The 27,816-nt window shown below is 39.0% G+C and overlaps 1 protein-coding gene across 2 annotated transcripts in view; it reads right to left on the bottom strand.

The window, feature by feature from the left end:
• Positions 1–913: 913 nt before the first annotated feature.
• The window catches only part of TMEM245 (transmembrane protein 245), an 85,467-nt gene continuing 58,564 nt past the window's right edge, over positions 914–27,816 (bottom strand). For both annotated transcript variants that reach the window (XM_075705589.1, XM_075705588.1), the window contains 5 exons: positions 26,480–26,625; positions 7,007–7,107; positions 4,970–5,144; positions 1,976–2,170; positions 914–959 (listed from right to left, as the gene is read on the bottom strand). In XM_075705589.1, coding sequence (XP_075561704.1) covers positions 914–959; positions 1,976–2,170; positions 4,970–5,144; positions 7,007–7,107; positions 26,480–26,625 — 663 coding nt within the window. The remainder of the gene's footprint in view (positions 960–1,975; positions 2,171–4,969; positions 5,145–7,006; positions 7,108–26,479; positions 26,626–27,816) is intronic.

A 27,816-nucleotide genomic window follows, 5' to 3' on the forward strand; every position in this document is an offset into this window, starting at 1 on the left:
TTAAGTGAACTCAGCCACAGCATTTGAAAACCAACATTAACCAATCCCTATTGAGCTTCTTCCTATTACTGGAAGTACACATTACAATCATACATTACCTCTGCCTGAAAACACTTAAGGCCTTGATTAAATGTAGTTGACAAGATGACTCTACTGGGATGGTAGGTAAACAGCAAAATACTATCAGATTTCACTGCAAATGAGGGCAAGATTTAAACTATTTAAACAAGCCCTCCTATTTCAATATGAGGAAAATCCACATTTAACAATTTGCATGTCTACTAATTTCAGGAAGATACTACAAATACCAGTCTCCAACAATATTAAATTTCAGTGTGTATAAGAGGATAATATTTAGGTGTTGTTATAAGTTACAGATGATAGTCAAAGCCTCTAAAGAAATAGTTGGAGGAGTAGCAAATAATTATATTCTACTCTCATTTAACAATGAGTGGTTTACGCCTTTTTTGCCACCAGATTAACTGAGAATAAATATTTTGGAATTAGCTTTCTTTAAAGCTACTACAATTTTGTAACACAAATAACCCAATAAATAAAAGCCAAGTTAGTCATTTCAGCAGATAAGACAATGACTCCAGTGGATATACCTGTCCTCTTAATCACTCTTTTTATGAAGGCAGAAGGTCTTCAAGGTCTTCAACAAGGCAGGTGAACTGTGTGTTAGTATGCAAAGCCATGGGAAGTAGACATTCCCTCTTGAAGAGGCAAAGTGCACAATAATGTAAGGCCAGCAGATGTTCGAGAAGTGGTTTCTCCTAAAAACCCAAGCGATGCTTCCCTGTGAGCTGCCCCTAGGCACAACTGGAAAAGGGCAGAAGGCCATGGCTGTTGTGAACTCAAGACAGAAGACAGCGATTCTCTCATGTTGAATAGGTGCAGCACAGCACCTTCATCACTCTGCAGCCATTTTCATCTCCTCAGGACTCTCTCTAGATGACCTGTGGGGCAGGGGGAAGGGGGGAAAGTAAGACTCAAATCTGTTGAGTGATTAAAAATATCTAGTTTCCTACAAATGAAACAGGAAACAAACACACATGCAAATTTGTGTGAGTAATGTGGGAAGCTCTATCTATGGCGTATACAGGAAGTCTTGGAACATAACTTCTACAAGTCAGACTACAGACAGGTCCAATTAGTGATTTTTCTCCTAAGTACCCATATGAAAGATGACAACATTATTCATGTGAATAAAGCAAAGGATTATTTCTGACAAGCACAGAACCCTCTTTAGAATACATGTATAATGAGCTAACCTATGTAACTGAGCAAGACAGCAGAGACATTAAAATGGCTACTGTCATTAATAATGTCACAATATGATTTCTAACTCTAATTAAATATTCAATTAGGAGTTTATTCATCCCATTCCTTAACTGTACAGATTAAAGATACATTTCTGTATTCCACATTCAGTAACTTCAATAAAGAGACTAATCAAGATCATATTTTTAATGGAATAATGGCATATCATGTTATCTCATTTTTAAAATTCAAGTACGTTTATTTATACTTTGCAGTAATTTACAGTAATGCATAGAAATGCAGTATTTGCAGGCAGGCCTCTTACTAAAGACAATGAACACTGACTACTAGCTATCCATGAATAATAGTTTTACACAGAAAAAAGGATGTTCAATTACCTCCTAGCATAACGGCAACATACACATTATAGGATACAAAGGTATTATCAGTGAATTTTCTAAAAGAGCCTTCTGTAAGAAGCTGAGAGACATTAAACAAACATTTCAAGTTTACAAGTTCCAGTGAGTACTTTACCGTCATTTTTATTTCTAGAATACAGGATAGCTGAATCCTCTCCAAATACTTCAATATGCATGTAGGTGTGTACGCACACTCTTATATAAAACTCATGCACACATTCTCTATACCTATGTGTACATACACTGATCCATGTAAAAACATAATGCATACATGTAAGGCATTTATAACTTACCGGTAAATCTGTAACGGCCATGCTGCTTGTGATGGAGTGGGCACTGAATTTGTTGGACTCACCAACATGGCACTATATATGTTGGATGCAACCACAAGTATACAAAGTAGAATTGGTCCTATGATAGCTCCTTCCAGTCCCAGGTAATATGCTCCACCAGCTACCGCAAGACCTGTCAGGTAAGGATGACCACCTCTGAAATTATGGCACAAGGAGAATAAAATTAAATTAAGAACAACAAACAACAATACTATCAATTATGAAATGTGAATTAATCATAAAAGTTTTATTAAGCTTAGAAAATGACATACCTAGCTATAGATACCCATATTTAGACTACAAACTGCTGTTTGAATGACTGCACAAATATTCCAAGCTGTATTCTGCGCTATATTTGCACAACAGATCAAACAATGTTTTACAGTATATAATGCTGGTAAAATCCACAATGGAGTAGCTACTTTATAGACAGCTGCTGAAGAATGTCTGAAGGAGTCAATGGCAAAAACATTTCCATTTTGAAAATTGAAAGATGATTGACTACAAAGAATGTTCATGCTTTACAGTCAAGAATTGTTAAATTTTAAGACAACTGGCAACATGTACTTCGAGCACCCCTGAGCAAAGACATTAATTTACATGATAGCAACTTGCATTGCGTCTTTCAAAGAATAGTTAGCATATATTCTTTAAATAAGCAGTCATGTCTTCTCATTTTGTTACAAAACAACCTCTCAGAATGAGTGTTTGTTATCATTAGCTTTCAATGTTTTCAGATTGAAAACAAAACCAGATTTTTATTAACATATTAATATTTACTGGAAAGTTGGGGCCAATGGAGCTTTTGATAAGAGCTATTATGGCAGCAAGTAAGCCATGCCATTTTTCTTTTCCATGTTTCAGTTCAGATGCACAACACGAATCCTATCAACAGCATTTACAAAAAGCCTGCTCATCATGCTTAATCTTTATAGCTAAAATAATGATGGTAATATGGAATTATGTAAGAAAAGCTACAGTTGAAACTTAGCACCCAGTTTTCAGGAAGTTGCTCTAAATTCTGAGTGTAACGGAGTGAAAATACCAACTAGTCAGTTTAGAGCTCTGGCAGTTTCTGCCAGCTTTCTACCACGGTCTTGATTTCTACCCACTCCCACACCGGCAGTCTTTGCCTTCATAACAACCATGTGCAGAATGAGACCATGAAATACAACTTATTATGTCATACACACCTCAATCCTGTCTTACCTAGATCAAATTTAACCTACTGGTAGGGCCAGATTGTTTTTTTGAGGGGACAGACTTGACCTGAAAGTTCTACTCCAACAGTAGACACACGATTAATTTCTAAACCTTTAAAAACTTCAAATATTTTTTTCCCCAGCATTTGCATCAGTTTAAAGGTTTGTCTGGCTAGTTTGCTAAATTAAACAGATCACCTCATGAAATAGGACTACAGTATAAATTTAATGCATTTGGAAAACACTGCATGACCTAATTATAGCTATTTCAAATGATTTAATCTAATCTGCAAGACAGCATGATGTTTACTGTTCTATTTAATGGGAAGAATACAATTTTGCTCCACCATCAGAAAATCTATTCCTGCCACATATATTTTCTGGACAGTAAATAGAGTCTGCATCCCCTACAGTCAAAAAGTGTATTCTAATACGTAGAAGAATTATTGGCTGGTTAAATAGCTACTAGCCTTAAATCTATCCACAATTTATTGTTGGAAAGAAATCGTAATTTGATTATACTTCACCTGTTATCTTTAATTTGTGCAAAATAACTAGTGCCATAGTCTATGAAAATTATTATTAATATTGTGCATATTATCATTAGGTTCTCTCTGTTCAGTGTAATTATATTGGGTGAACAAAAATATTAATTTCTAACTTAACACAGAACTGAAACACTTCATGTCCTTATTCTACATTAACGCCAATATAATGAAAATTAGCACAAATGAAGGACTAGTACCAGCATGTAACTAAGTCTGGACCATTAAGTTCTCAATTCAGTTTACCAGGATTGTTTCTGATGATCAAGACTGAAGCAGTGACTAGAGGAGTACAACTTTGTATCTATTGTGTACATGGTTGTGAACATGTCTTGCACATACGAAACTGGACAGTTCGTATCTTTGCCAGCTCTGTTAAACAGTGCTGCTTTATCTTCTAATCTGAATTGCATTCATGAGCTGTCTCAGCAGCAGAAAATGTCAGTGAACATTTCAGCTGCACTCCAGATACAACCACAGATGTTGACTTTGTCTCCATAGTTTGGAGTTTGTTTCTTTGAGTACAGACTCAGAGCTGAAACCAGGAAACATTTCAAGTCAATAGAGGCAGCCAAACACCTAGCAAGATTTTTCAAGAAACCTGTGCCTACCTCCCACAACAGGAAAACAGTACTGGCTACTGTCTCAGTAGGAGCCTATCTCCAGTTTCACAATTCCATCTGTCTCAACACATTTAAAGATCAATCCACAATCAACAGATTATTACACTGGGGTGTGGTGACACAACACAAAGGCTGGTTTCAAAAAAATCCGCAAAATTCTCAGAATCCATTCTGAAAAATTAAAGTGGTTTTTTCAGGTCCCTAACTAGCTCGCGGATTTCTAGTTTGTTCTGCAGTGTCATCTAGCATTAGGTGATGTAAAGGAAAATGCTGCATGTCTGTAGTCAATGATTACATAAATAGCAAAGGTATTCTTAGAATTACTTTAGCAACCAAAACAATTTCTTTTGCTGACTTTGAGAACGAGTTCAAGACCTCTGAAGTGACAAAGTTCACAGAAAAGTAGCCTGGGAAAGTAAAGGCACTTAGGTCAGTAAGACTTCTTACTATAAGGTGGTATCACTACACCTATTCCTATGCTTGAAGATACTGTTCTGCATGCTTCAGAAAAGTAAGTTTAATTAAAGGCGTCAATCATTAAGCATATTTAAAATATTAACTTTAAAAAGTCTTCAATGTACTTACCCTGATATATCTGAATAAATTGCTGTATCTACAAAATAGGTTGGCAAGAGGTGAAAAACCAAGAGCAAAATGGCTTTGCATCCCTGTCCTTGCACAAGCCACAAATCTAGGACTGCAGGGATGGCTGCCCAGTACGTCCCCAGAAACGGCACTGCTCCAAGGATTGCTGCTAATGCTAGAGCACACAGAAGCAGAGGTGAGAAAAAGACCAGAGAAACGTATTTCACAAATATATTTACAGATAAATTCTGACACTTTTGCCATACTGGTAGTCCCATTTCTATCAACTGCTGTAAATAAGACACTGAAGAAGTGCCACATAAGGCTCTTGGTATTTTGTAGCCGTGGTTTAGGAAAAGAAGAAAATTACACTATTCCCCATACAGAAAAGCTTTACCAACTGTCAGTCATAAGGAGTTACTTCCAAAATAGGCACCAAGTCAGAAAAAATTAAAGTTACACCAATCATGCACATTTCAAACTTTTACAAAACTACAAATTAGCAACTGTGTGCAATAAAGTACACAAGCAGAAGTCTCACTGTAGCTTACCAGATCTCCTGCAGTCAACCATAATAATGTAGGTAGTACTGTGAGAGACCAGGCAAATATAAATACGTCTTATGTATTTCTGTACACACACGTCTAGACACAGGCGTACACCCTTCTGATTATACAACTACCCATTGTAACGCAGAGTGATGCAGTACTGCTGTCATTCTAATTTAATGCAACAGGAATGAGCATAATACAAAAAATAATTAAGTTTTTTTTCTCTTTTTTGGTCTCATTAACCAGAAAGCAAAAAACTTTTAACATTTTGCATGTAGCTGAAAAAAAAAGAACGATTATCTTCTAAGTAGTTCTAACAACCACCAATGACTTTAAGATAGTTGGACTTTATAATACAGCCATTTCCTATTACACTGGGTTGTGTTGCTTTATAGCTTCCCCTTTTGTTCCCTTGTACATAAAGGCACAACATTTTTTTAATTACTACTATTATTATTATTTTTAGGGGAAGAGAGGCAAAAGAGGAACAGGTGAGAAGACTTTTCAGGGAAAACTGTTCAGCCACTTCCAAAGCTAAGATTAAAGAATAACAGAAAACCAGAGGCTGGTAATACAGTCAGGCAACAGAACTGAGAATAAGCAGCACACCTCTATCGTGCATTTTCATGATACCACATCTTCCTGCATTTAGGCATCTTGAAAAATCAGCATCTGTCAACTATGGAATAAATAAAAGCCAAGGCAGGCAGAATGAAGTTAAAACCTGGAAAGACTTGGACTGAATAGAAGGGAGAAAGAATTACATCCATCAAAAGAAACAGACGGGAGAAGGAAAATAGGTGGCAGGGGATGGGTTGTGAAAACAGAAAAAGGCAAGGCTCAGAGGTAAGACAGCAATCAAGGACTTCTCTCCACCCGACCCATGGCCATCCTGAAACATCACTGGGATATGTTTTCAGCAGTGCTACACACATTCACAGTTGGAACTACAGAATTTGAAAACAAGAGCTATGAAAAGCTGTACAGTCTTCACAGAATAATTACATCTATTGTAGTTTAAATTAAGCTTGGAAGAATCAATCAATGCTAAGAAGTTCTTTGGAATCACAATGCATCTCACAGAAGTATTAAACTTGTCATAGTATTTTCATAGTTGGGTTTGAACAAAAAAAAAAGGAAATAAAAATGAGGTTACATATTGAACAGGGAATAAAGAAATAAATTCTGAATAGCTACTCATGAAGTTCATACCAGATACTGAGTTCATCAATAGACTCAGGTGTTATGTTAAAAAAGTAGCCAATCCTGTAATTAGAAACTGTCTTAAGACATTTGCACAAATCAACCATCAACCAAGGTTGCCTATGCAACTCTTAATTCTGATAGCTGCCAGCTTCTGATTTAATGTTCTCTAGAAATAGCTTCAAGACTAATCTTATCATCAACATTTAATCCTACTGATCTTGTACAATAAGTAATTATGTAATATTATCTATAAATAGATTGTAATTGTTCAAATTCTTACCAGATGGTATGAAGACTATGTTAATCCCAAATATAGTGTGAGTCAGCCAAGTGTAGAGTCCATAGAACCCAGCCATTTTGAGGGAAGCATCAAATACACCTCTAAAACAATCAAAGAAACTCTGTTACATTTTATTGGCAATAGGATTCTGGGAACTATAAAGTATACACAAGCTGCTTTGAAAAACTGCAAAGTTATTAGTGCCACAAATAACGCAACTCAAAACGTAACACTGAACGCTCTACGCATTTGTTCCCTATGAAGAGAATAAGCATCCATCACACCTGTCATTTAAGGTATTTAGACACAAAAAACCCAGACTGTTCTTTACTGTACAATGGGTTGCAGGGATAAACTCCTTGAAGGAAGAAACTGCTTGTCATGGTTTAGCCCCAGCCAGCAACTAAGCACCACGCAGCCGCTCGCTCACTCCCCCTACCCCGATGGGATGGGGGAGAGAATCGGAGGAGTAAGAGTGAGAAACACTCCTGGGGTGAGATAAGAACAGTTTAATAATTGAAAGAAAGTAAAATAGTAATGATAATAGTAACAGTATAATAATGATAATAATAATAATGATACACGAAGCAAGTGATGCACAATGCAATTGCTCACCACCCGCCGACCGATACCCAGACAGTTCCCGAGCAGCAATCGCTGCTCCCTGGCCACCCCCCTCCCCCGCCCAGTTTCTATACTGAGCATGACGTCATATGGTATGGAATAGCCCTTGGGTCAGTTTGGATCAACTCTTCTGGCTGTGCCCCCTCCCAGTTTCTTGTGCACCTGGCAGAGCATGGGAAGCTGAAAAAGTCCTTGACTAGCATTAAGCAGTCTCAGCAACAACTAAAAACATCAGCATGTTATCAACATTCTTCTCCTACTAAATCCAAACCACAGCACTATGCCCGCTGCTAGGAAGAAAGTTAACTCTATCCCAGCCGAAACCAGGACACTGCTCAAGCATCAGACTATATCCTCTATCAAAACCAACCTTTTATCTATGAGAAGCAGTACCATCCTACATACAAACTACTTTTTCTTTGCCCTTTTCCACTTTTACCTGTTCATTCATTTTCTTATCTGCTTACATTTCTATACCTGCTCATTCTCACTGGATTAAAACCACTGGTCTGTGAAGTGAAATAGGCTGCTTAAACTCTTACTTTCCTACATACTTACATGGCTTTCTGGATGAACATAACAGATCACCTCATATTCATTACTGGATTTTAGCCTCAGTATCTCTATATTCCTAACTTTTAGGTTGCTTACTAGGTTACATTACTAAAAAAACAAATAGAAAGTCTGGTAATCTAATTCAATCCTGCTGAATCTATGTCCAACATGCCGGCCACAAAACAAAGTTCTCCACTCTTAAGTGTGACCACAGCTTCATGAGACAGCAAGCAGGCACCTAAGTGCTGTATCATTTTTACAGCACTAGCGCACTTACACATGTGGAGTGTCCTATAACTGAACTGAAAACCTGTGCCTTAGGACTACAATCACAAAAATTATACTCTAAAACTAGTATACGTCACCATTGTGTTATGCCAGTTTTTCACCCTTATTTGAGAAAGCCATGAAGTTTTCTGAAACCACGATTTTAGCTTGGATAACCAAGTACCCAAACTATCCTTGAGCTCCTCTCCTCAGAGCAGCCCTAATAGTTACATCATTGCAGAAGTGGTGGCACACACACCCTCTTAGCAAAGATAAATGCAAAGTCTGCTGATGTTAATTTCCCATTTTACATTTCATGCTTTCAGCTACACTGTTTGCGTCTTAGCAGTTTTGTGAACTCTGCCAACAGGGCAGAGAGGATAGGAAGACACGCAAAAGAAATCATGGAGCCAGATGATTAGTGGAAAGGTTTGAAGAGGAACACAGTCTGCACAGAAAACGTCCCTTTCTGGAACTAAAGCCTCAAAGAGCAGTTTCTTTCCTCTGTTGAGTTGATAAAGCCTTCTAGAAAAGAAACCTTCTCTGCTATTAAACTACTAGGTAGAATCTTCTCTTCTGAACTACCAGCAAGAATTCCAAAACTCCCAGTTTTCGCATCTTTGGCCACCATCTTCATTATTATTTCCATGGGCAGTTTGTGTATTTTTGCCCTCCTTTCCCACCTAAAGGCACACACAGATTCCCAAATGACTGCTGAGTCCAAATTATCTTATTTAAAATTTACCCACTGGCAGGTATGAGTGCATAATAAACCTCACACATCAACACTGTTGTTCAAAATCTGAGATTCTCTTAACTAGGAACAGCTGTCGTCAGCCATTTTCCCCCAAAAAAGAGGGAAAGGGAAAATATGGAAAAAAGCAAGCTTTGAAGAATAACCTGAAATAACAAATCCAACCTCTGACAGACATATATGCAGTACGTGAAGAAGGGGAAGGAATATTTACAAATATGTGGTGGCCTCAGTGAAAAGAGCCCAAATACTTCACAGTTTAGATAAACTTCTATAATAAAATGGGCAATCACAGACCAAAATACACAGAATCTACAGATTTTGAAGAGTGAAATATTCACCTGCATTTTAGTTATAAGAAAAGTAAGCTTCTGGTATAAAAAAATTTGGCAAGGCGAAGACCCCAAAAACCAAGGCCACAGTAAGAATGCTAAATGTGAGTTTGTATTAAAAACTCAAGATGTTTTCATACTTCACCTACTCAAAAGTCTTAGTTTTCTGTATTTTCTGTGACATTTAATTCATGTCTGCTCTTTCTGAGGGTATCAAAGAAGCATAATATCTTTGTAACAAGAACCTGTTTAATAATTGGAACTGATTCCGTCAACCATCAAGTATAAACATCCTATTAAAGGGGGGGGGGGGGGGGGGGAATAATCTATCAACATTTTATTTAAGGATACTTTACAAAAACCAGAGGGCTAAATACCACTTTAATCCATATGTGCAAGTTATCTGCGGTTGGATTTTAAGAATTGAGAGCATGAACAATTACAACAGAGTCTTTAGCAATGGAAGTCTCCAGGCAGCTGGAGAGAAAAAGTGCTATCTATACTGCAATGATCATGAGGGTGCGACAAAAAAACCCCATCACTTCTCCTGGTTGCACTAAAGATACATTTGTTCCCACTAAACCCTTATGGTTTTGTCATGCCAACTTTCTCAGGCTTGTTGGTCTTAAATCTTACACCTGTCCCATAGAAATCCCTTTGCCCTATACAGAAGGTATCTCACAATTTCTGAAACTCTTCATTGGTGACACAAAGTTTTCAACTTTTTTTAATGCAATTTGCCAGGTCCTTCCAAAACAAAACCAAAAAACCCAACCAACCAACCCCAAACCCCTAACATATCCAGAACAATTTGTCAGAAGGAAGCATTAAATCTAAGTATTTAGTAGCATCTTCAAGAACTGAGATTTTAACATGCTATAATTAAATTGAGTAAATCTTTTTGCTATTAATCAAACGGTGGCACAAAGTGTGGCACAAATACATCTCGGTCGTCAAAAATATTTTAAAACTGTCCTTGAACTATCTCCGTATTTTTCCCATGGAGATGTTTTCTGTACTGTAGTAAAATTAACAAGGTCTTAACAACTTCTGTAAGTATGCCCCAAAACTACATTTCAGTATACAATAGGTGAGGCAGGCCTCTGGCTTGAGGCAGGTATCTGAAGCATCAACTTCACTTGAATTGAAAATATCCATCTACAACTACAGGAAAGACCTACTTTTTAAACAAGCAATCGTTTCAGATTTTCCCAGAGAGACTACAAAAGAAGGGAAGACAGTCTTATTATGGTAACCAAAAGAAAGACAACAATCCAGAAAAACTATTCCAACAGCCAGAATGAATTGCTGTGAATTTAACTATGTCAGGGAGTAACTGAAAAACTGTTTCTCATTCATAAGAAAGCATCCAAAACCGCCATTCTAATTTACACAGTTTTCACATTTCAGTTCAGACAAGCATAATTTTTATCCTTAGACTAATTTTATTCAGATTTAAATTCAAGTTCTGCCATGCCTTTTGCTGATGTAGTCATGCAGCTTATCAGAAGATTTTACACTAAGTCCATTACTCATTACAGATGGACCAGTAGAATAAACGAAAAGTTAATAATGGATCAACAGGTATGTCCTGGTCTGATGTCATTCTGCAAGTTGATATATAATTTATTTCAATAGCAAAATAGCATATACCGCTAAAAGACTGTAGAACAGTACAGCATCTCCCTAGCTCCTTGCATCTAGCACGCGCAACAAATAAGCTGAAAGAAGGCATCACACAGTGCTGAGCAGCAGTGAAGTGCCAGTGGTCAAGCAGGAAGTGAGAGGATGCTACACCTAATTTCACTCTCCTCCTCTCCTTCACCTTTCTTTGCGTCTGCCTCAGCTAGTCAGAAAAAAGCATAGGGGATCCTACTTGTGGTGAGTGTAGCCTAGGAGAACTCTAAAGTCTCTGAAGACTCATGTTTGCTACTTCTGTCAGAAAAACTAAGAATCGTATCTTAAAGTCTCTAGAAATTCGTATCCATTTGACTTATGGTTAAAGCAGCTAAAAAAATAAGGCTGGAAACAACCAGCCAGAATCTTCATCAACAGTATGCTTCAGCTACTCCGCATCTGTGATACCAGATCTTAAAGATGATGTGGTATGCTAGTGCAAATGCTGAATGAATTTATTACCATCTGTAAAATGCAGACCTTCCTGGTGAAATTATGACAGTAAATTAATTTCATCTCTTAATACACTATTGGCATACATACAGCTTCCTTTTATATACAAGAGTAATTGTATGTTTCAGAAATCAGAAAATCCAATTGCTGCTCATGGCTCTCTATGGCACTGTATCTGGATGAACCACTTTACCTGTGAGAGCTGTCATCTGCAAATGTGTCATTTATGAGCACTTCATGGCAATTTGGTGTAAGACATACTTAGACATACATATTCCATTTTACTGAGCTTTGAAAAGCATGTAAAATTATAAAAAAAAAATTTAAAAAAAATCAGAGGACATAGAATAGAATCATAGAATCGTTTCGGTTGGAAAAGACCTTTAAGATCATCCAGTCCAACCATTAACCTACACTACCAAGTCTACTCTAAGCCAATCAAGGGTAGACTAGACTAAACCATGTCCCCAAGTGCCACATCTACCCGTTTTCTGAATGCTTCCAGGGATGGGGACTCCACCACCTCTCTGGGCAGCCTGTTCCAATTCTTGACCACCCTTTCCGTAAAGAAATTTTTCCTAATTTCCAACCTAAACCTCCCCTGGCGCAGCTTAAGCCCATTTCCTCTTGTCCTATCGCTAACTACATGGGTCATGTTTCACATTATTCAGATTAAAAATGAAGAAACTTCTGTCAAATTGGCAAATGTTTCTGCATAGTTGGCCTAAATATTTCCTTGTTGAAGTTCTCTCTACTTCACTGAAAAGCTAGGGAATTTGCTTGTAGATTTCACAAGGGAAAGTGCCACCTCTTCATTTTAAGGGTTTTGTGGGTTTTAGTGGATGTTTTTTTTCTCTTTTACTGATTTGCCATAGAAAGCCTACATCTTCCCTTTTGCTTCTACTGAAGTTTACCTTAAATGTACGTCCACCTGAATTCAGGTTCACTTCACAGAGCCTGCAGGTAAGGTCTGTTCACCATTAGCGACACGGTGAAATTTCAAAAATTTCAACCTAACACTGGAACAACCCCAGTTCAAAGGGAAGAGTCAGAAAAGGGAAGACTCCTGGCATGCAGAACATACCTCGAGCTTCAATTCAGAGCATTCATTTTTTTACTTCAGTGTTAATTTGATTTTCTAGATCTCTCTGTTCCCAGAGCACTGGAGGAAAGAAGAGCATATGGGCTAAAATGATGAGAATTGAAGTTTCCAGAAAGATTAGAGTAGGCATATAATAATTTCAGAAGAGAAATTTACCGGTTACTAAACTAAATTAATAATGAAGGCATGTTGACCCTGGCCACTGAATGGGCCTAAGAGTAAAAACCTAGACAAAAGTGGCATTTGTCTTTGGAAACATTTGCAAGAATTAGCATTTCCCTAAATGCCTTACAAAACACTTTAGAAGCCATATAGTGGTTTACAATCCAACTAAAATGCAAGTTTGATAACAGGAACACCCTAAGCCAAAAATACCATTAGAAAAAGACAATTTCACTCTTTCATCATCTTTACACCACTGATGACTGGTATTTTCCCCATATTCTCAAAGTAGACGTTACAAGGATTGTACTGTATCTTTGTTGCAAAATCTTCCTGTATACAGAGCTGACCAATTCAAAATGATGCCTGAAGAAACTCCAGCTACTCAATTTCTTTTGAGAATAGAACCTTTACATCTTAAAAATAGAGGGTTTAATGTATAAAAGCAAATACAATGCATTCCAAACTTCAGAGCAGTTTCACAATTTATTTCAAATCAGGTTAACTCAGCACAGCCGCAAAAAGGGAACCCTCCCATTCCCCTGTTCTCAAGCACTCACTTCTGCCCCAGACCACCCCTCCTCTGTCTACCTGCCAGCACAGTCTCTTTTATGTGCCACAACAGCTTTTACAATGAATTCCGCTAATAATTATTTTTTGCTGGGTTAGTTTTAACTAACTAGCTCAGCTCTCTATTCCCCAGCCAACTTACAGAGCAGTGGCATAAACAGCTGTGTTCCCACCAGGAAAGAAGGCAGCACGCTCGCAGCTGGAGGGCAGGAACTTCTTTGCACAATAGTGCTGTCTTATCCCAGCCGAAACTAACAGTTGCTGTCACTGTACCTTCAAAACCAAGTAACTAATTTTCTTCCTTCAGACACCACCAAGATCCATGGCAAAAGACAAGCTACCACTGACAATCAAAGGACAGCTATTATCTTAAAAAGGACTGAAGTGTATTATTCTTCTACAATGATCCCCCAAATTTCAGGTGGTCACGGTGAGAACACTGAAGAACGAAATGACTCAAAGAAATCCTTTTGCAAAAAAACTCTTAAGCTGTTCTTTGACTCTCTTTAAGGGTTCTGTTATTTTAGGAATAAAGTAGACCCTCATTATTTTTCAAATTACTCATGAAAATAAGCAAAGAACACTAAGATATATTCCAGGTACGAATAAAGCAGAAGTGGCAGTGTTTCTTGACAGAATAAGATAATCTCAGGAGCAATATAAATACGCAAATGATTTTCAGAGACAAATCCATGACAAGATTTCAACAGTTTTGCTGTTGAAATTAACTTCTTCTTCAGAATGATACAACTGAATACAGAGACGTAACAGCTCCAACATATGGAGGCTAGTAATGATGCTAATCAGATGAAGTGATACAGTCTTGAACAAAGCATAGGTCCTTGAGATTGTGTAACTGATGCAAATATTACACCTCTCAAGGCAGGACAGGGCTCCGGTGACTGTATCAAAACTTCAGACTTGAACAGCGGCAACTAGTCCAAAGGACACAGCAGCAAACGGACTTTCTTCCCTAACAGAGAAACATCTACATTCTCTGAAAAAGAACAATTAACACGTAGGCCAACCTGCAAGAAATTCTAGATCTGATTATTTGCAAATTGCACTTCGGGACATGGTTTAGTCTAGTCTACCCTTGATTGGTTTAGTGTGGACTTGGTAGTGTAGGTTAATGGTTGGACTGGATGATCTCAAAGGTCTTTTCCAACCTAAACGATTCTATGATTCTATTTCTTTACAATACTTTCATATTCGTAATATTTGTAATTATTTTTTAATGGCTATTTTGGCCTGGTTTAGTCACATATACCACATAAACTTACAATTACTCTTTTGAGAAGCACATTTGAAAGCATTAGTTATTTTCTGAATCAACTATTTCTAACATTTCCTGATTTTTATAATGAGCAGACCACGATGCTTACCAGGTGCAACACCTAACTATTCTTAAAATGGATCTTGGAACAGAACTTATGAACACCCAAACTAGATCAGACCAAAGGTCTGTCTAGCCAGCACCCCATCTCCAGTAGTGGCCAGAAGCAGGCACTAAGGGAACAAAAGAAACAGGACAGACATATTTAACAATCCCCCTTGAACATTTTTCCAGACTCTATTTCCACCTCAGGGGATATCATGAACCTGATGCAGAATGTCTATTTAGTAATCCTCAGTTAATATCTATTCTTAGCCCTGTCCAATCCTCTAAGTTGCTGCAACTCAAACACTCTTTGGCAAGACCTTCCCCATGTCTACTGTCTATTGCATGAACCAACACACCTTTCTTATTTTTTGAAACTGCCTGCTTGCTTTTTGATGATCCCAAGATTTTATGTTGGAAGAGACCATGAGCAGTCCAACCCCAGCAATCCTTTCCACACTGGTTCTGATTTTGCAAACCTCAATTGTGTAACATCCTTTTTCCAGGCTGAAGAGTCCTAACCGGCTCAGTCATTCCTCATACAGAAACTGATGCATACCTTCATTCCTTTAATTAGTCTTGTTGCCCTCCTAGCTTTCCGAGATGCAGGAACCAGAATGGCACACAGTAATTCAGGGTACAGACAAACCATAGATTCATACAATGGGAGTAATATTCTGTGCTTCTGTTGTAACAAATCTTAACGTTTGATATGCCTGGCAGATTAGCAAGCACTGAGCTAGCATGCCTACCTGAAAATATAGCTCCCAAGCGGTAACAGTCAGCACAGGGGCCATCAGTTTATGTGTGAAGTTAGGACTCGTTTTCACCCACATGCATCACTTTCATCTACACTATGTTTCATCAGTCATTTTATTCCCTGGGCACTGCTGTCTTCTGAGTTTGCCTACAGTCCTGCTGCAATTCCATAATCAGTCCTCATCCTTACTAGCTCAAATAGTTTTGCAGCATCAGTAAGGTGTCACTCTCTACTTCTTACCCAGGACAATTATGAATAGACAGGATAGTAAAGGTCCCTGCCTCAACACCATCATTACTCCTGCCTCGGTGTCTTATCTTTTTAACTGACTATTTATCCATGCAGAAACCTCCTCTATTATCACTACTTCATTTCCTTAAGTTTTTTGAAAGAAATGCTATAAAAAGCCTTTATAAGATTTCAGTAGAACATAGAAGCCAGATCAACTTATTAATGGCCTTGCTTGCTGACTACTTGAAAAAACATGAAGAGTAAGGCAGAAGTAGTCTCTGTGAAAAACCCATTGATTCTTTGCAACTAAATCATATTCACCAGGCACTGGTATGTCCTTAGCTTTAGTTCCTACTGAGTTTCACCATACTGATGTCCAACTTACATGTCTGTACTTCCTAGGTTCCCTGGAATATGGTTTGGGTGGGGTTTTTTTTTTTTTCCCCCTAATTTTGCCCTTGAGTTTTCTTTGGTGAGTTAGTATCATCCACTCCCAGCAATGTGCTATTGGTCATTTTGTCTGTTTCTTCTACAACCCCTTCTGCAGTCACTTTAATTTGAGATTCTTCTGCAGCTCACCCGTAAGAAGGGTTTTACAATGTGACTCCCTCCACTTACCTTCACAGCAAGGAACAACACAGCATCAATTTACCTCCCCCCTGCAAAAGCCTGCAGCAGCCTTGTTGTTGCTGAGTACTCCTTATCATCCCTCAGCCCTCCTGGGTGTTTCTTGCTCCTGCTGCATATGAAAAACGGTATTTTGGTTTAATAGCATTTTGTGGAACTTTGAGCAAATGAATCAAACTCCCTTCCCCCTCCTTCAGGCCTATTTCTACCTGCTAAAGTTTATGATCCTTCTGTTTTCTTCATTTAGCTAAAACTTCAGCTATTTAAAGGATAGTTTCTCATTTCCTGTGGCCTTTGTTACTTTGCTGTTCAGCTATGCAGTCAGTCTTCCCTTTAGCCTTACTCAAGCCTTTCTTAGCTGTTAGCGTACACTGGCACGATACTTTGAACGTTTATTATTCTCCACACCACTTCTAAGTATATAAGTCTTTTAGATCCCCATTTTAGCTTGAAAAGTTCATGAATGAGAACAACAGCTAGCTAGCTGGACTCAATAAAGCTCAAAATCCACTGCAGTCTTGTATTGAGAAACTCCCAGTCTGTTCAGATTATTACTATTATAAAATTATGAATCACAACCATAGACAAGAGGGTATTTTGACTGCTTATGCTGGTAGAGAGAATAAATAATGTATTAACCTTATAATTCGACCTAATATGACAAAAAAGCAAAAAGCTGTGACGTTAAATCTTTGAAATCATAGAATCATAGAATCGTTTAGGTTGGAAAAGACCTTTAAGATCATCCAGTCCAACCATTAACCTACACTACCAAGTCCACTCTAAACCAATCAAGGGTAGACTAGACTAAACCATGTCCCAGTGTGCCACATCTACCCGTTTCCTGAATGCTTCCAGGGATGGGGACTCCACCACCTCTCTGGGCAGCCTGTTCCAATGCTTGACTACCCTTTCCGTGAAGACATTTCTCCTAATAGCCAATCTAAACCTCCCCTGGCGCAGCTTGAGCCCATTTCTTCTTTTCCTATCGCTAACTACTTGGGAGAAGAGACCAACACCCACCTCACTACAACCTCCTTTCAGGCAGTTGTAGAGAGCGATAAGGTCTCCCATCAGCCTCCTCTTCTCCAGACTAAACAACCCCAGTTCCCTCAGCCGCTCCTCATAAGGCCTGTGCTCCAGACCTTCACCACCTTCGTTGCCCTTCTCTGGACACACTCCAGCACTTCAATGTCCTTTTTGTATTGAGGGGCCCAAAACTGGACACAGTATTCCAGGTGCAGCCTCCCCAGTGCTGAGCACAGTGGGACAATCACCTCCCTGCTCCTGCTGGCCACATTATTCCTGATACAAGCCAGGATGCTGTTGGCCTTCTTGGCCACCTGGGCACACTGCTGGCTCATGTTCAGCTGGCTGTCGACCAACACCCCCAGGTCCTTTTCCACCAACCAGCTTTCCAGCCACGACAGCCAATGTCAGGAAATCCTGAAGTTTTACATCAGCTTTCATGCTGTCTTCTTACACTACAATAAATCTGTATTTTAAATAGCAGAAATCTAACCAAGGTTATAGTAATATATACTCCAACCTTAAATACACACATAAAGAATTATTAGACATGCAAGCATAGGATCCTGCAATATGTTACACTAAAAATAATTCTCATAGTATCCTTTTATTCTTAGAAATGCCTGATAGAAGATCTCTTCCCTATATATTTAATAATTCTTTCAGCAACCCTTGTCTTTCCATCCCTCCCAGTCAGCTACTAGGCCTGCCTTAGAAGCAAAGAGAAAAACTAATTGACTGAGCTGAATCCCAGATGCAAGTAAGTGTCACTTGTTTTACTGATACAGACTATGTCACATACCAACTAAACTTTCATTCAAATAAAGATTGTAAGTTCTGACATACAAATAACCGTTTAAAAAAAGCTGGTGTTGTAGACAAAGCAGCGTATATAGATAATTGCATAAGTGCAATATGTAATTAAAGGACTAGTATCTAAGATGCAATGTAGTTACATTATTCTTAAAGACTGCATGCAAATCTACGTGTTTAAATGTGCGCACGCACACACGCACACACACAATAACCCACATCCTCTACATGCTTACAGACAACCTCCAGTCTTAAACAAACTGGACAGTCACAGAATTACAAACAACAAAAATGAACTAAGAGAAACTGCTGTTAGGACACACAAAATGCACCATCTGGAATATGAAAGAAGCAAGTGGCAGAATATTGGCACTGCCTGATATAAAACAAGGAAGCCCTCAATAACCCACCAATGTGTTTGAAAATACACTATACCAGTCTGCACGGCATAGAGAACAGAACTGGGTGCTTCAGCATCAGATTATGCACTTACGTAATCTCATGAATTAAACTGTAAAACGCCCATAGACTTTGTGACCTGCTTGACCCAAATTATGTGTGTAGAATAATGAACATTTTTTCATAGTTTCAGGTAAATTTGGAAAAAGAGTAAAGATTAAGCATGAGCAAATCAATTATTTTCTGAAATTTTCTTTGAATATGTTTTTCTTTGAATTATTGTTTGAATAACTTAAAAATCATGTGCACATAAAGTAATATACAGACAGCTGTATTTAATAAGAACAAGTATTTCTGATATACAAGAAGAAGGAAATACAGGTAAAGACAAATCATTTTGGTTGTCTGCATCTAGGAGAATATTTACGACTAAAATAGTGGTATGAGCAAGTCATGCGGTTATTGCTACTAAACCAATCAGCTGATAAATACTACTATCTATCCCACTACAACAATCAGGTTACAGTTACTGTCTGTTTGGTTCTGCAAATGTACTGAAACATTGCAGCATCTCTTCTACATTTATAGACTACATTCTACTTTTTTTTTTTTCAGTAACTCAACTGAAGCTTTCCTCTCCTTCATGTAATTAAAAAAAAAACCCCATGTATCTGTTATTCCCAGTTTTAGACTAGGAAATTATTTCATTAAGACAGAATCATTTTCAATTCTATTCCCATCTCACCAAATACACCATAAGTAGAGCTTATAAAATTTCAGTAAGGTCCTGTTAAATGCATTCCTGTGACAAAGAAGATTTCTGCAAGAGATACTCCTGCTACTAAAGGACGTACATTGCATGCAAAAATTCAGTCAAAACATGATCAGTTAACAGTTGTCTTTGAAAAATTAATCTGAAAGACATTATTAATGTTGCAGTAAAATAAACAAGATCACACATGTTGCTTTTTCTAAACATTAGCTTAACATGCTGGAAGATAATTGTTTTCTGTGGGAATTGTATCACCATCTCATTTTCTCCATCATTACTGCCAGGATGCCACAGCAAACCAGCTAGATGCTTAAACAGCTGAGATTTGTTTGTTTGTTTGTTTGTTTGCATGGTAGCTCATTTCAGATCTCTTTAAATGTTAATAAATAAAAGTTGAGAAAACAGTAAGAACCTATTTCAGCCATCAAAGCACTACAGGTTTTCTTCATATCAAATCTCTCTTTGACTTTCTGGCAAATTTCAATTAAGGATATGATTACTATTTCCTCTTTAGAAACACCTAATATTTTAAGTAACTTTTAGATAACCAATGAAAAATCTGATCAAATTTGAGGTGTACATGACAAATGAAGAAAATGAAGCAAATAATGATAACCCTTCTCAAACTGAAAACAAACAGTACTCATCTTCCTGGCATTATAGAACAAACTTCCACTAACACATGTTTCAAGGCATCACTCAAAAATACTGATCTGGGTTTAAGACCATTTCACAATGTAATTAGACCCCACCAAAATTGAAAGCTGCAGTAACTTTAAGCCACAGCCATACCCGTGTGCATGCACTCATGTGAAAGTATCGCACACACTAAATTGCACTGAGGCCGTGACAACATGCAACTTAGTAATGTGCAATATCTCCACCAGAGCAAGCAGAATGGGAGCTTCAGGGAAGAAGGGTATGGTGCATTCAGGAAGAGAACGACATGCTGCTCAGGGAAAGGAAAATGGTTCAGGCAAAGGTGTGCATGCTACTACTTTGGAGACCTGTGAACTGGAGAATTACTGCTTCATCCATTTGAGGGGGGGGAGCGGGGGGGGGGAGGGGCTGTGAAATCCAGACAAGAACACCACCTCCCTATTTCAGGGGTCAAGGACATAGTCTTCCTACTTATGCAGTGAGATAGGTGACTTGTAAATTAACTTGATTTTACAGAACCTTTCTGAACAAAGCAAATCTCACACTAATATGTGCAGATAACAACTTCCCACCGACCCTCAGAATATTTCATTATTGATATAATCACAATGAAAAATTTCACTAACTAGTATTGAGAACTACAATTATATAAATCCAGTAAACTAGTCCAAAAGGTTCTCGCTTTCTAAAGCAAGTAATCTTCCTAATCCTGACAGAGTGCTGCCAAAAGAATTCCTGCAGCTCAACCTACTCTAGCATAACCCTTCTGCCGCAGTTGCTAGCCCTCTCCCTATTCCCCTTTTCTTCACTGGTTCCTGTAGCTGACTTTTAGTAGTTTCAGTGAAACAAAATAATGTTTTTACTACATTCACAGGCTACTAAACACCACTGCCAGACAAGGGAGACTCTTGCACACGATGAAGGTGCAATACTACCTTCATAATTCATCGCATTTTTGTGCTGATACCCACTTATGTAATATGGAAAACAGGAAAAAATAAAAATTAAAAAAAAAAGAAAAAAAAGGACAGAACAGCAGGAGGGACAAAAGGCAAAGGGCAGATGGATCATTTATCAAGAAGAAGAAATAGTAACAAAGTATGGCCACACCAAAAAGTTAAAATTGGAGCGAGAAAGACCTGAGATTGATTGCAAACTGAAGAAAAAGAGAAACAGATAAACCAACTGGGCATGAAAGACCAAAACTATTAGAGAACAGAAGCTATTTTGCTACTGAGGCATTAGCAGTATTCAGGATTATTAACATTTTCCTAAATTTTTATTTCCCACCTCATTGGCAGGCACTGGTACATGAAATTCCAGCATGGTATTTGGCATTGTGAATTTTGAATTATTTGCTTTATTTGGAGTAGCACCAGTACTTCGTACATCAGTCAGAAAACCCTGCAGTCTCACATACCTTTGGTAGTGACCCTCCTCCCAGGCTTTTTACTGTTATTTACAGAATCATCAGGCAAATATTGATCTTCCCTCTGCCCCCCAGCAGATTAAATGCTGCCTTCCCCAAGATCAGGAGAAGCAAAGGCAACAAAGCACACACAAGTTCTTATTCTAAATGGTAGGAGCATTTTCACCATGAAAGTTACTCAAAATTTGGAAAAATTGTTTATGAACAGTTTCTAAAACTGTGTTTGTTCTATAGTCCAAACACCAGTAGTCCCCTTCTGGAGGATTGCTTGGAGGCCAGCAGGACTCGACTGTGAGAACTGGGACAACTTCGTCCAAGGCAGATACCTGGAGCAAAGGCAAATGCCCAGCTTACAAAAAGAATCACATTTGCAATACGGGCAAAGACCACACCAGCAGCAGGCCATCCCTTGCATTTCCCTTTGCCTCCTTGTCCCGGGACAAGCCTAGAAAGACTGAATTATGCTCCCAGGCTGAGAAACTCCACCCTGAGCAAAGGCGCTTCTTGAATCCCTCCCTCTCCCGTGTCTGAAGTCTTAGAAGAGCAAGAGCTTCTTGAAGATGAGGCCAGACACTCCATGGCAGTGCACAAAGAGTAGCAACAGATCAAGCAAACACGTTAGAGAGACAGCTGTTGCTTTGGAAAAGCAGAAGACTACAGTTCTACCAGGAAGAAGTGCTGGACTTCACCCTTAAGGTCCCTTCTAGGTGTTTCATTAGGAGTTCTTTTCAAGACAATAAACCATTAAAAAAAAAAACAAAACAACTAAACAATAAAACAACAACAAACAACCCCATAAAAATGCCTCCTCTTTTATTTGACACTTTTGTAACTCCATCCGCACTCCTCTGTCTCCTCCTGATCTCCACAGTCCAGGAAAGATTTGTTATGGGCCCAGTCCAAACCCTTTGAGAGGGTGAGGAGCACACAAGGGCAGGTGGAGAGAGCTGCCTCTGTCTGCATCAAGAAGAGAAGGCTCAGGGGTGGCCCTGACTGGTGACTACAGCTGAACAAGTGGCACTAGGCCCAGGAGAAATCCCAACTAGATGAAAGGAGAAGACTGTCACCATAAGGCTGCTCAGACATGGCACAGGGGCCCAGAGGGACTGTGGAGCTGCTGTCCTTGAGGGTATCCAAACATGATTGAACAAAGTCCCAAGCAATGGGATCCAACTGGGGCTGCTCTGAGCAGGAGCTTCAACTGGAGACCTCCAAGCATCTTTCCCAACCATTGTGCTTCTGTGGTTCTTTGAACATGAGCTGTCCTGCCTTCCCCAGATGGCAAGGGGCACCCACAACCTTGCAGAAGGTGGCCTGTCCCACTACCACCCAGGCCCTTACTTCAGACCATCACCAGCATCAGCCCCACCACTGACTTGAGGCACACCACCACCAACAGCTGCCCCGCGGATGCTATTTGTCTGGCTGAGCACAGGACAGTCGTCCTCCCACCCCAGTCCCCTTCTCCTGTCCACACCTCACCCATCGGGATACCATGGGAGGCTGTGTCACGGGCCTTGCTGAAGTCAGAGTAAATGACAGTCGCTGGTCTCCCCTTGTCCCGCTAGGACAGTCACCTCCTCAAAGCAAGACTCATGTGGGTCCCAGCACAACTTGTCCTTGGTCAAGCTGTGCTGGGTGTTCCCTGATGTCACCTTGTCCTTCATGTGCCTCCAAGTGATCTGTCATTCATCGCTCTGCCCTTGTACCACTAGGCTAGCCAAGCAAGCTCTTGGGTCAGGCACGGCATGACTTGCCCTTGGCAAATCCCTGCTGGCACCCGCCACCTGATATGTGCTGCTGGCATTTTGCCTCCCTTCCATCCTGGACGAACAGATTCCCTATCAAAGGCCAGGAGGAGATTTCATCCCGTGGCTTGCAGCAGGTAACTCTTGGATTCCCTTCAACTTCTTTAAAACTCCTGCTATGTCACCACAGCTGCATCTTTTTTTCTCCCACTACTCAAGTGCAAATTTAACATCTGAGGTATTGTGAGAGAAAACAGTCAGATTCAACACTTGGCTCAAAATAGGCTGGAAAGCTGTTCTTACCCCAATACAGCTCACAAATCAATCTGTGTGAACAGAGAACTGTCACTGTCTTTGCAAACTCATTACTGAGGGAGTTAGAAAAATATTTGCAAAATCTATAGCTACTTATAGTGAGGAGAATTTAAAAAAAAAAAAAGAAAAAAAAGAAATCACAACACAGCTCCGACGAGAGGAACTGTAATGGGAAAAAGTCTTGGTTTGATTAGGTGGTTGCTGGACAACAGCTTCAAGTTAAGGGATTTCTTGAGCTACAGAACCCATTTGCTGATTGCCCTCCTCTTCTTTCCCCAGTGCTCTTCTCACAAATAAATGCCAAAGGACACAAAGGAATAGACTTCCTTGATTGCGTCCAAGTTCCCTAGTGCCTTGCATTAACACATTTTAAGTGAAAGAGCTGCAGAAGCGACTGACAATATGGAAAAAGGGTATTTTCATGTCACTTGGTCCATGAGCAACAGAGATGCAACTTCATCTCTTGCCAGGAGGATCCCTGCCTACTGAGCAAGACTAGTTACATGCATTCTTAGCTTTGTGCACATGCTGTGTCCTGCTGAAGAGTGATGGGAGCTGGATCACAGCTGGTGACTTTCAAGATTTATAACCTGATCTTTCTATACTTTTGGTCAACTTGAATGCATGAGTATTTTGAGGCTGAATTCATGCTGTGTAATGCTGACGCAGTCTAATGATGACAGTAACTACACAAGTTTCATTACTTGATAATTCATAGTACAAATGGAGCCTCTTCCTCCCATCCTACCACCAAACATTAGCATCCATTTTGTGTGCCTTTTACAGATGAGGTGAAGAAGCCATTTTTAGGTTCCTAACCGTCTAGCAACAACTTATCTTCAAAAACAAAGGATAGCTGCTACTTTGTGACAAAAGAAATGGCTTGCAGTGGCAATTATTTTTCTTATGGCAACAAACTGGGCACGCGTAAACTCATGGGCATTTGTTACTATACTCTTCATGTTTACATACTGAAGATCACAATAAGTACTGAGTGGAATGCAAGCTAATCTAGAAGTATTATGATAAATCCTTAGATATGACTGAGCAAGAGAGAGGAACTTCTGAAAATCTCAGAAGCATCATTCCAAAGAATTCAAATAAGGCACCAAGTACCGGCTACTCCAAACAAACAAATATGACTGACTGATTCAGGCTGCCTTAGAGAACACACAGACTGAGTTCCACATTCTCCAGACACTGGCTTTTTCTCATCGTATTTGCAGTTACTGATGCATGCTGGCTCTTTCCTACTTGTTTCCCTGTGGCTTCTCTTAACATTATTTTCTTTCTTTCCATTATTCTAAACTCTGACAAATATCTTGGGTCACTTGTGTCACAGACCTATGAACTTAAAATTGCATTTAATACAATCCTCCTTGCAGAGTATCCATGCCCAGAGAAACCATATCCTATTTTTTGACACTGTTCCCTTCTACCAGCGGCTAAAGAGAACAATTCGTGAGACAAGTTTCGGTTTCTAAATCTGCTCACATTACTCAGAAGAGAGAGAACTGAGATATTAACCATGTGATCAATGAAAACTCAATAGCAGTTGCTCAAGAGAAGGGCTCTTAACTTTTTGGCAGAATTCCAGATTTGTTGCTTTCTACCTGGATTGCCCCTTCATTTCAAATGACTACAGCAGTTATCACTGTTGTTCAAGATCTTACGCAGCACGACGAACCTTCACATTCTTAAAATGTACCCAGAAACAGCTTAATTCCAGTAACAGATAACAACACTCCCTTGTAAAGTACACCTAAGAACAATAGCAAACATTTGGCAATGAGTTTGGAAAGCAGTTTAATAGATTGCCGTTTAAAGTCTATTCATGTTTTGCATGTATGCACAAGATGACACAGAAAGCAGTGGTGTAGGAGACAACGGCTGTATAAAATTTAGCATGGAGTCTGTTGACTTTGCCCAGTCCATCAACTTTTTCAAAAAAGTGAGCTACAACTTAAATATTTTATTTAAAATCCATTTTTTATGTTACCAACATGTTAGTGTTTCAAGCTGCTAACAGGTGAAAACTGAGTTTCATTCGTCTGTGATGAATGAAATACTTTACCGTACCACCCCAAAAAATGCTTTATTGTGAAATCTCAGTGAAACATATTTAAAACCACAAAAAATCCTCCTTCAATTACTGTAGCAGTTTAGAGATGAAACAAGAATGGTAACTAAGCATGAAACACTGTGGATGCACTCTGGAGGTGCAGTACAGTAGCATTTTAAGCAGGATGAGAGTGCTCCCCTGTTGTTCCCTTTGGTCTAATTTGGTTCATGGAGATGATGAACTGGATTTCTCTCAGATGAAACTGAACTGGAAAATGCACTCCAGAAGCATATCTAATATATTCCAGCTGCAAATGGATACTTAGTCTCCAAGATCAGACTAAAAATAGTTCAAACTAAATAACTCTGAAACCTGTACAGCACAGATGTCAGGTCCTCCATTTCAACTGTTTTGCTGTACGAATCCATTCCTACTGAGCTGCACTAGCCGTTAATGCCAACATAGCTGCAAACACACTCCTTCCTGATGGGTTAGGGATGTGATGGGTGTATCAGTTTTATAGAATACTAGTATTCACTACAGCACAGAGCTCTTAAGTTTTTTGGAGGCAAGTCTAATCAAATTGCTCCTTTAACAACCAAGGGGGAAAAATCATCAATGCTAGGCTCTTGAAAATCTGAGATTTGCAACTCGTCTTTGAACATGAGCTGCTGCAATTGCTAAGTATTTGTAGCTGAACATCAAATTTAAAAAAGAATTTTCCAGAAAAGGCAAGAAATCAACAACATACCTTATTGCTTCCTCCACAGATTGGCCAACTATATTTGACGAGGGACCTGGCTGAGACAAAGGCGTCAGGCTTATCACCCACTTTACTGGCTTGTAGTACTCATCACTGGAACTCAATAGGTAGAACAGCGTGGTCAGAAAAATCACCTGCAAAACAAATTGGAGTTTTAATTTAAAAGGCAATAAATACTTTCCAGAACTACGGTATGCAGCTATGCTTCAAATATTGAACTTCATTGGAAAGGCACAAAATACTATTCCACAAGCTTCGATTTAGAGAAACACACAAATCTGGAAGAATAATTTTCTCCCCTGCTCCGCAAAGGACTTAACAGTTATAGCTAAACACTGTAAAACTTTTAGCCCTGTTCAGCCTCTTCCCAAAGTCACATCTAGATCTAGGGGGTTTTTTTTGGTTTTTTTCCAGCATGTTTAGCAGATCGAAGAATTGCTGAATAGTAACATCTATTCTTAAAAAAAAACCAAAACAAAACCCCACCAAATAAATCCGAGTTGTCTCAAAAGTCATTACGTGCTGAATATCAGATATGAATTAATCAAAAACTCACAAACAGAAGATTTGTAATATTTATGAGGCTGGCAATCCTGACTGAATACTCCTTCTATGACTTTGAAGATGAGTCTCAGCAGAAGTGATGGCAGTTCCATTGTTTTCGTTTAAAGACCAAAAGAAAAAATGCAATCAGATTGTATTAGCTTCCTGTATGTTGCAGTCCACCATGTTTTCCTTATTTTCCTGTTACTGGGCTCATCAACTTCTTGGCCTAAGCATACATCACAGAAATGTGTCCAGCTTGAAACAGAATACCTCCAACAAGGAAAATCCATTCTATATGATCTTAGATCTTCTTCCTTTATTGCCAAGATTAAAAAGAATTCTTTCACTTTCCTTATTTCCAAACCTACTTGTATGCCAGAATAAACCACATCTTAATCTTTTGATAAGCCAAACAGCCTGACCTTCCTAAGTCTCTCACTTTCAAGGATTTTATCCAGTCTGCAGACACCTCATGCCCTTTTCCTGTATTCACTCTGAATATGCTCAGGGGGAAAAAAAAAAAAAAAAAAATATATATATATACATACACACACACACAGACAGACAGCACAACATGCAGTATTCCATTACCAGTCTCAAGAATGCCATTAATTTGTCTCTGTTCCTAATTCCTTTCCACTCAGTGAAATGTTGCTACTACTTCCCCCCACTGTTCCAGCCTTTAACTTGGAAGTCACACTCAGCTATTTACCTAGTGTGACCCCTTTCCAAAATGTCATATATATAGGTGTAGGCTGTATTCCACCTTCCCAGCTGAG

Source organism: Pelecanus crispus, chromosome 2 (genome assembly GCF_030463565.1).
Source record: "Pelecanus crispus isolate bPelCri1 chromosome 2, bPelCri1.pri, whole genome shotgun sequence".
Taxonomy (NCBI): domain Eukaryota; kingdom Metazoa; phylum Chordata; class Aves; order Pelecaniformes; family Pelecanidae; genus Pelecanus; species Pelecanus crispus.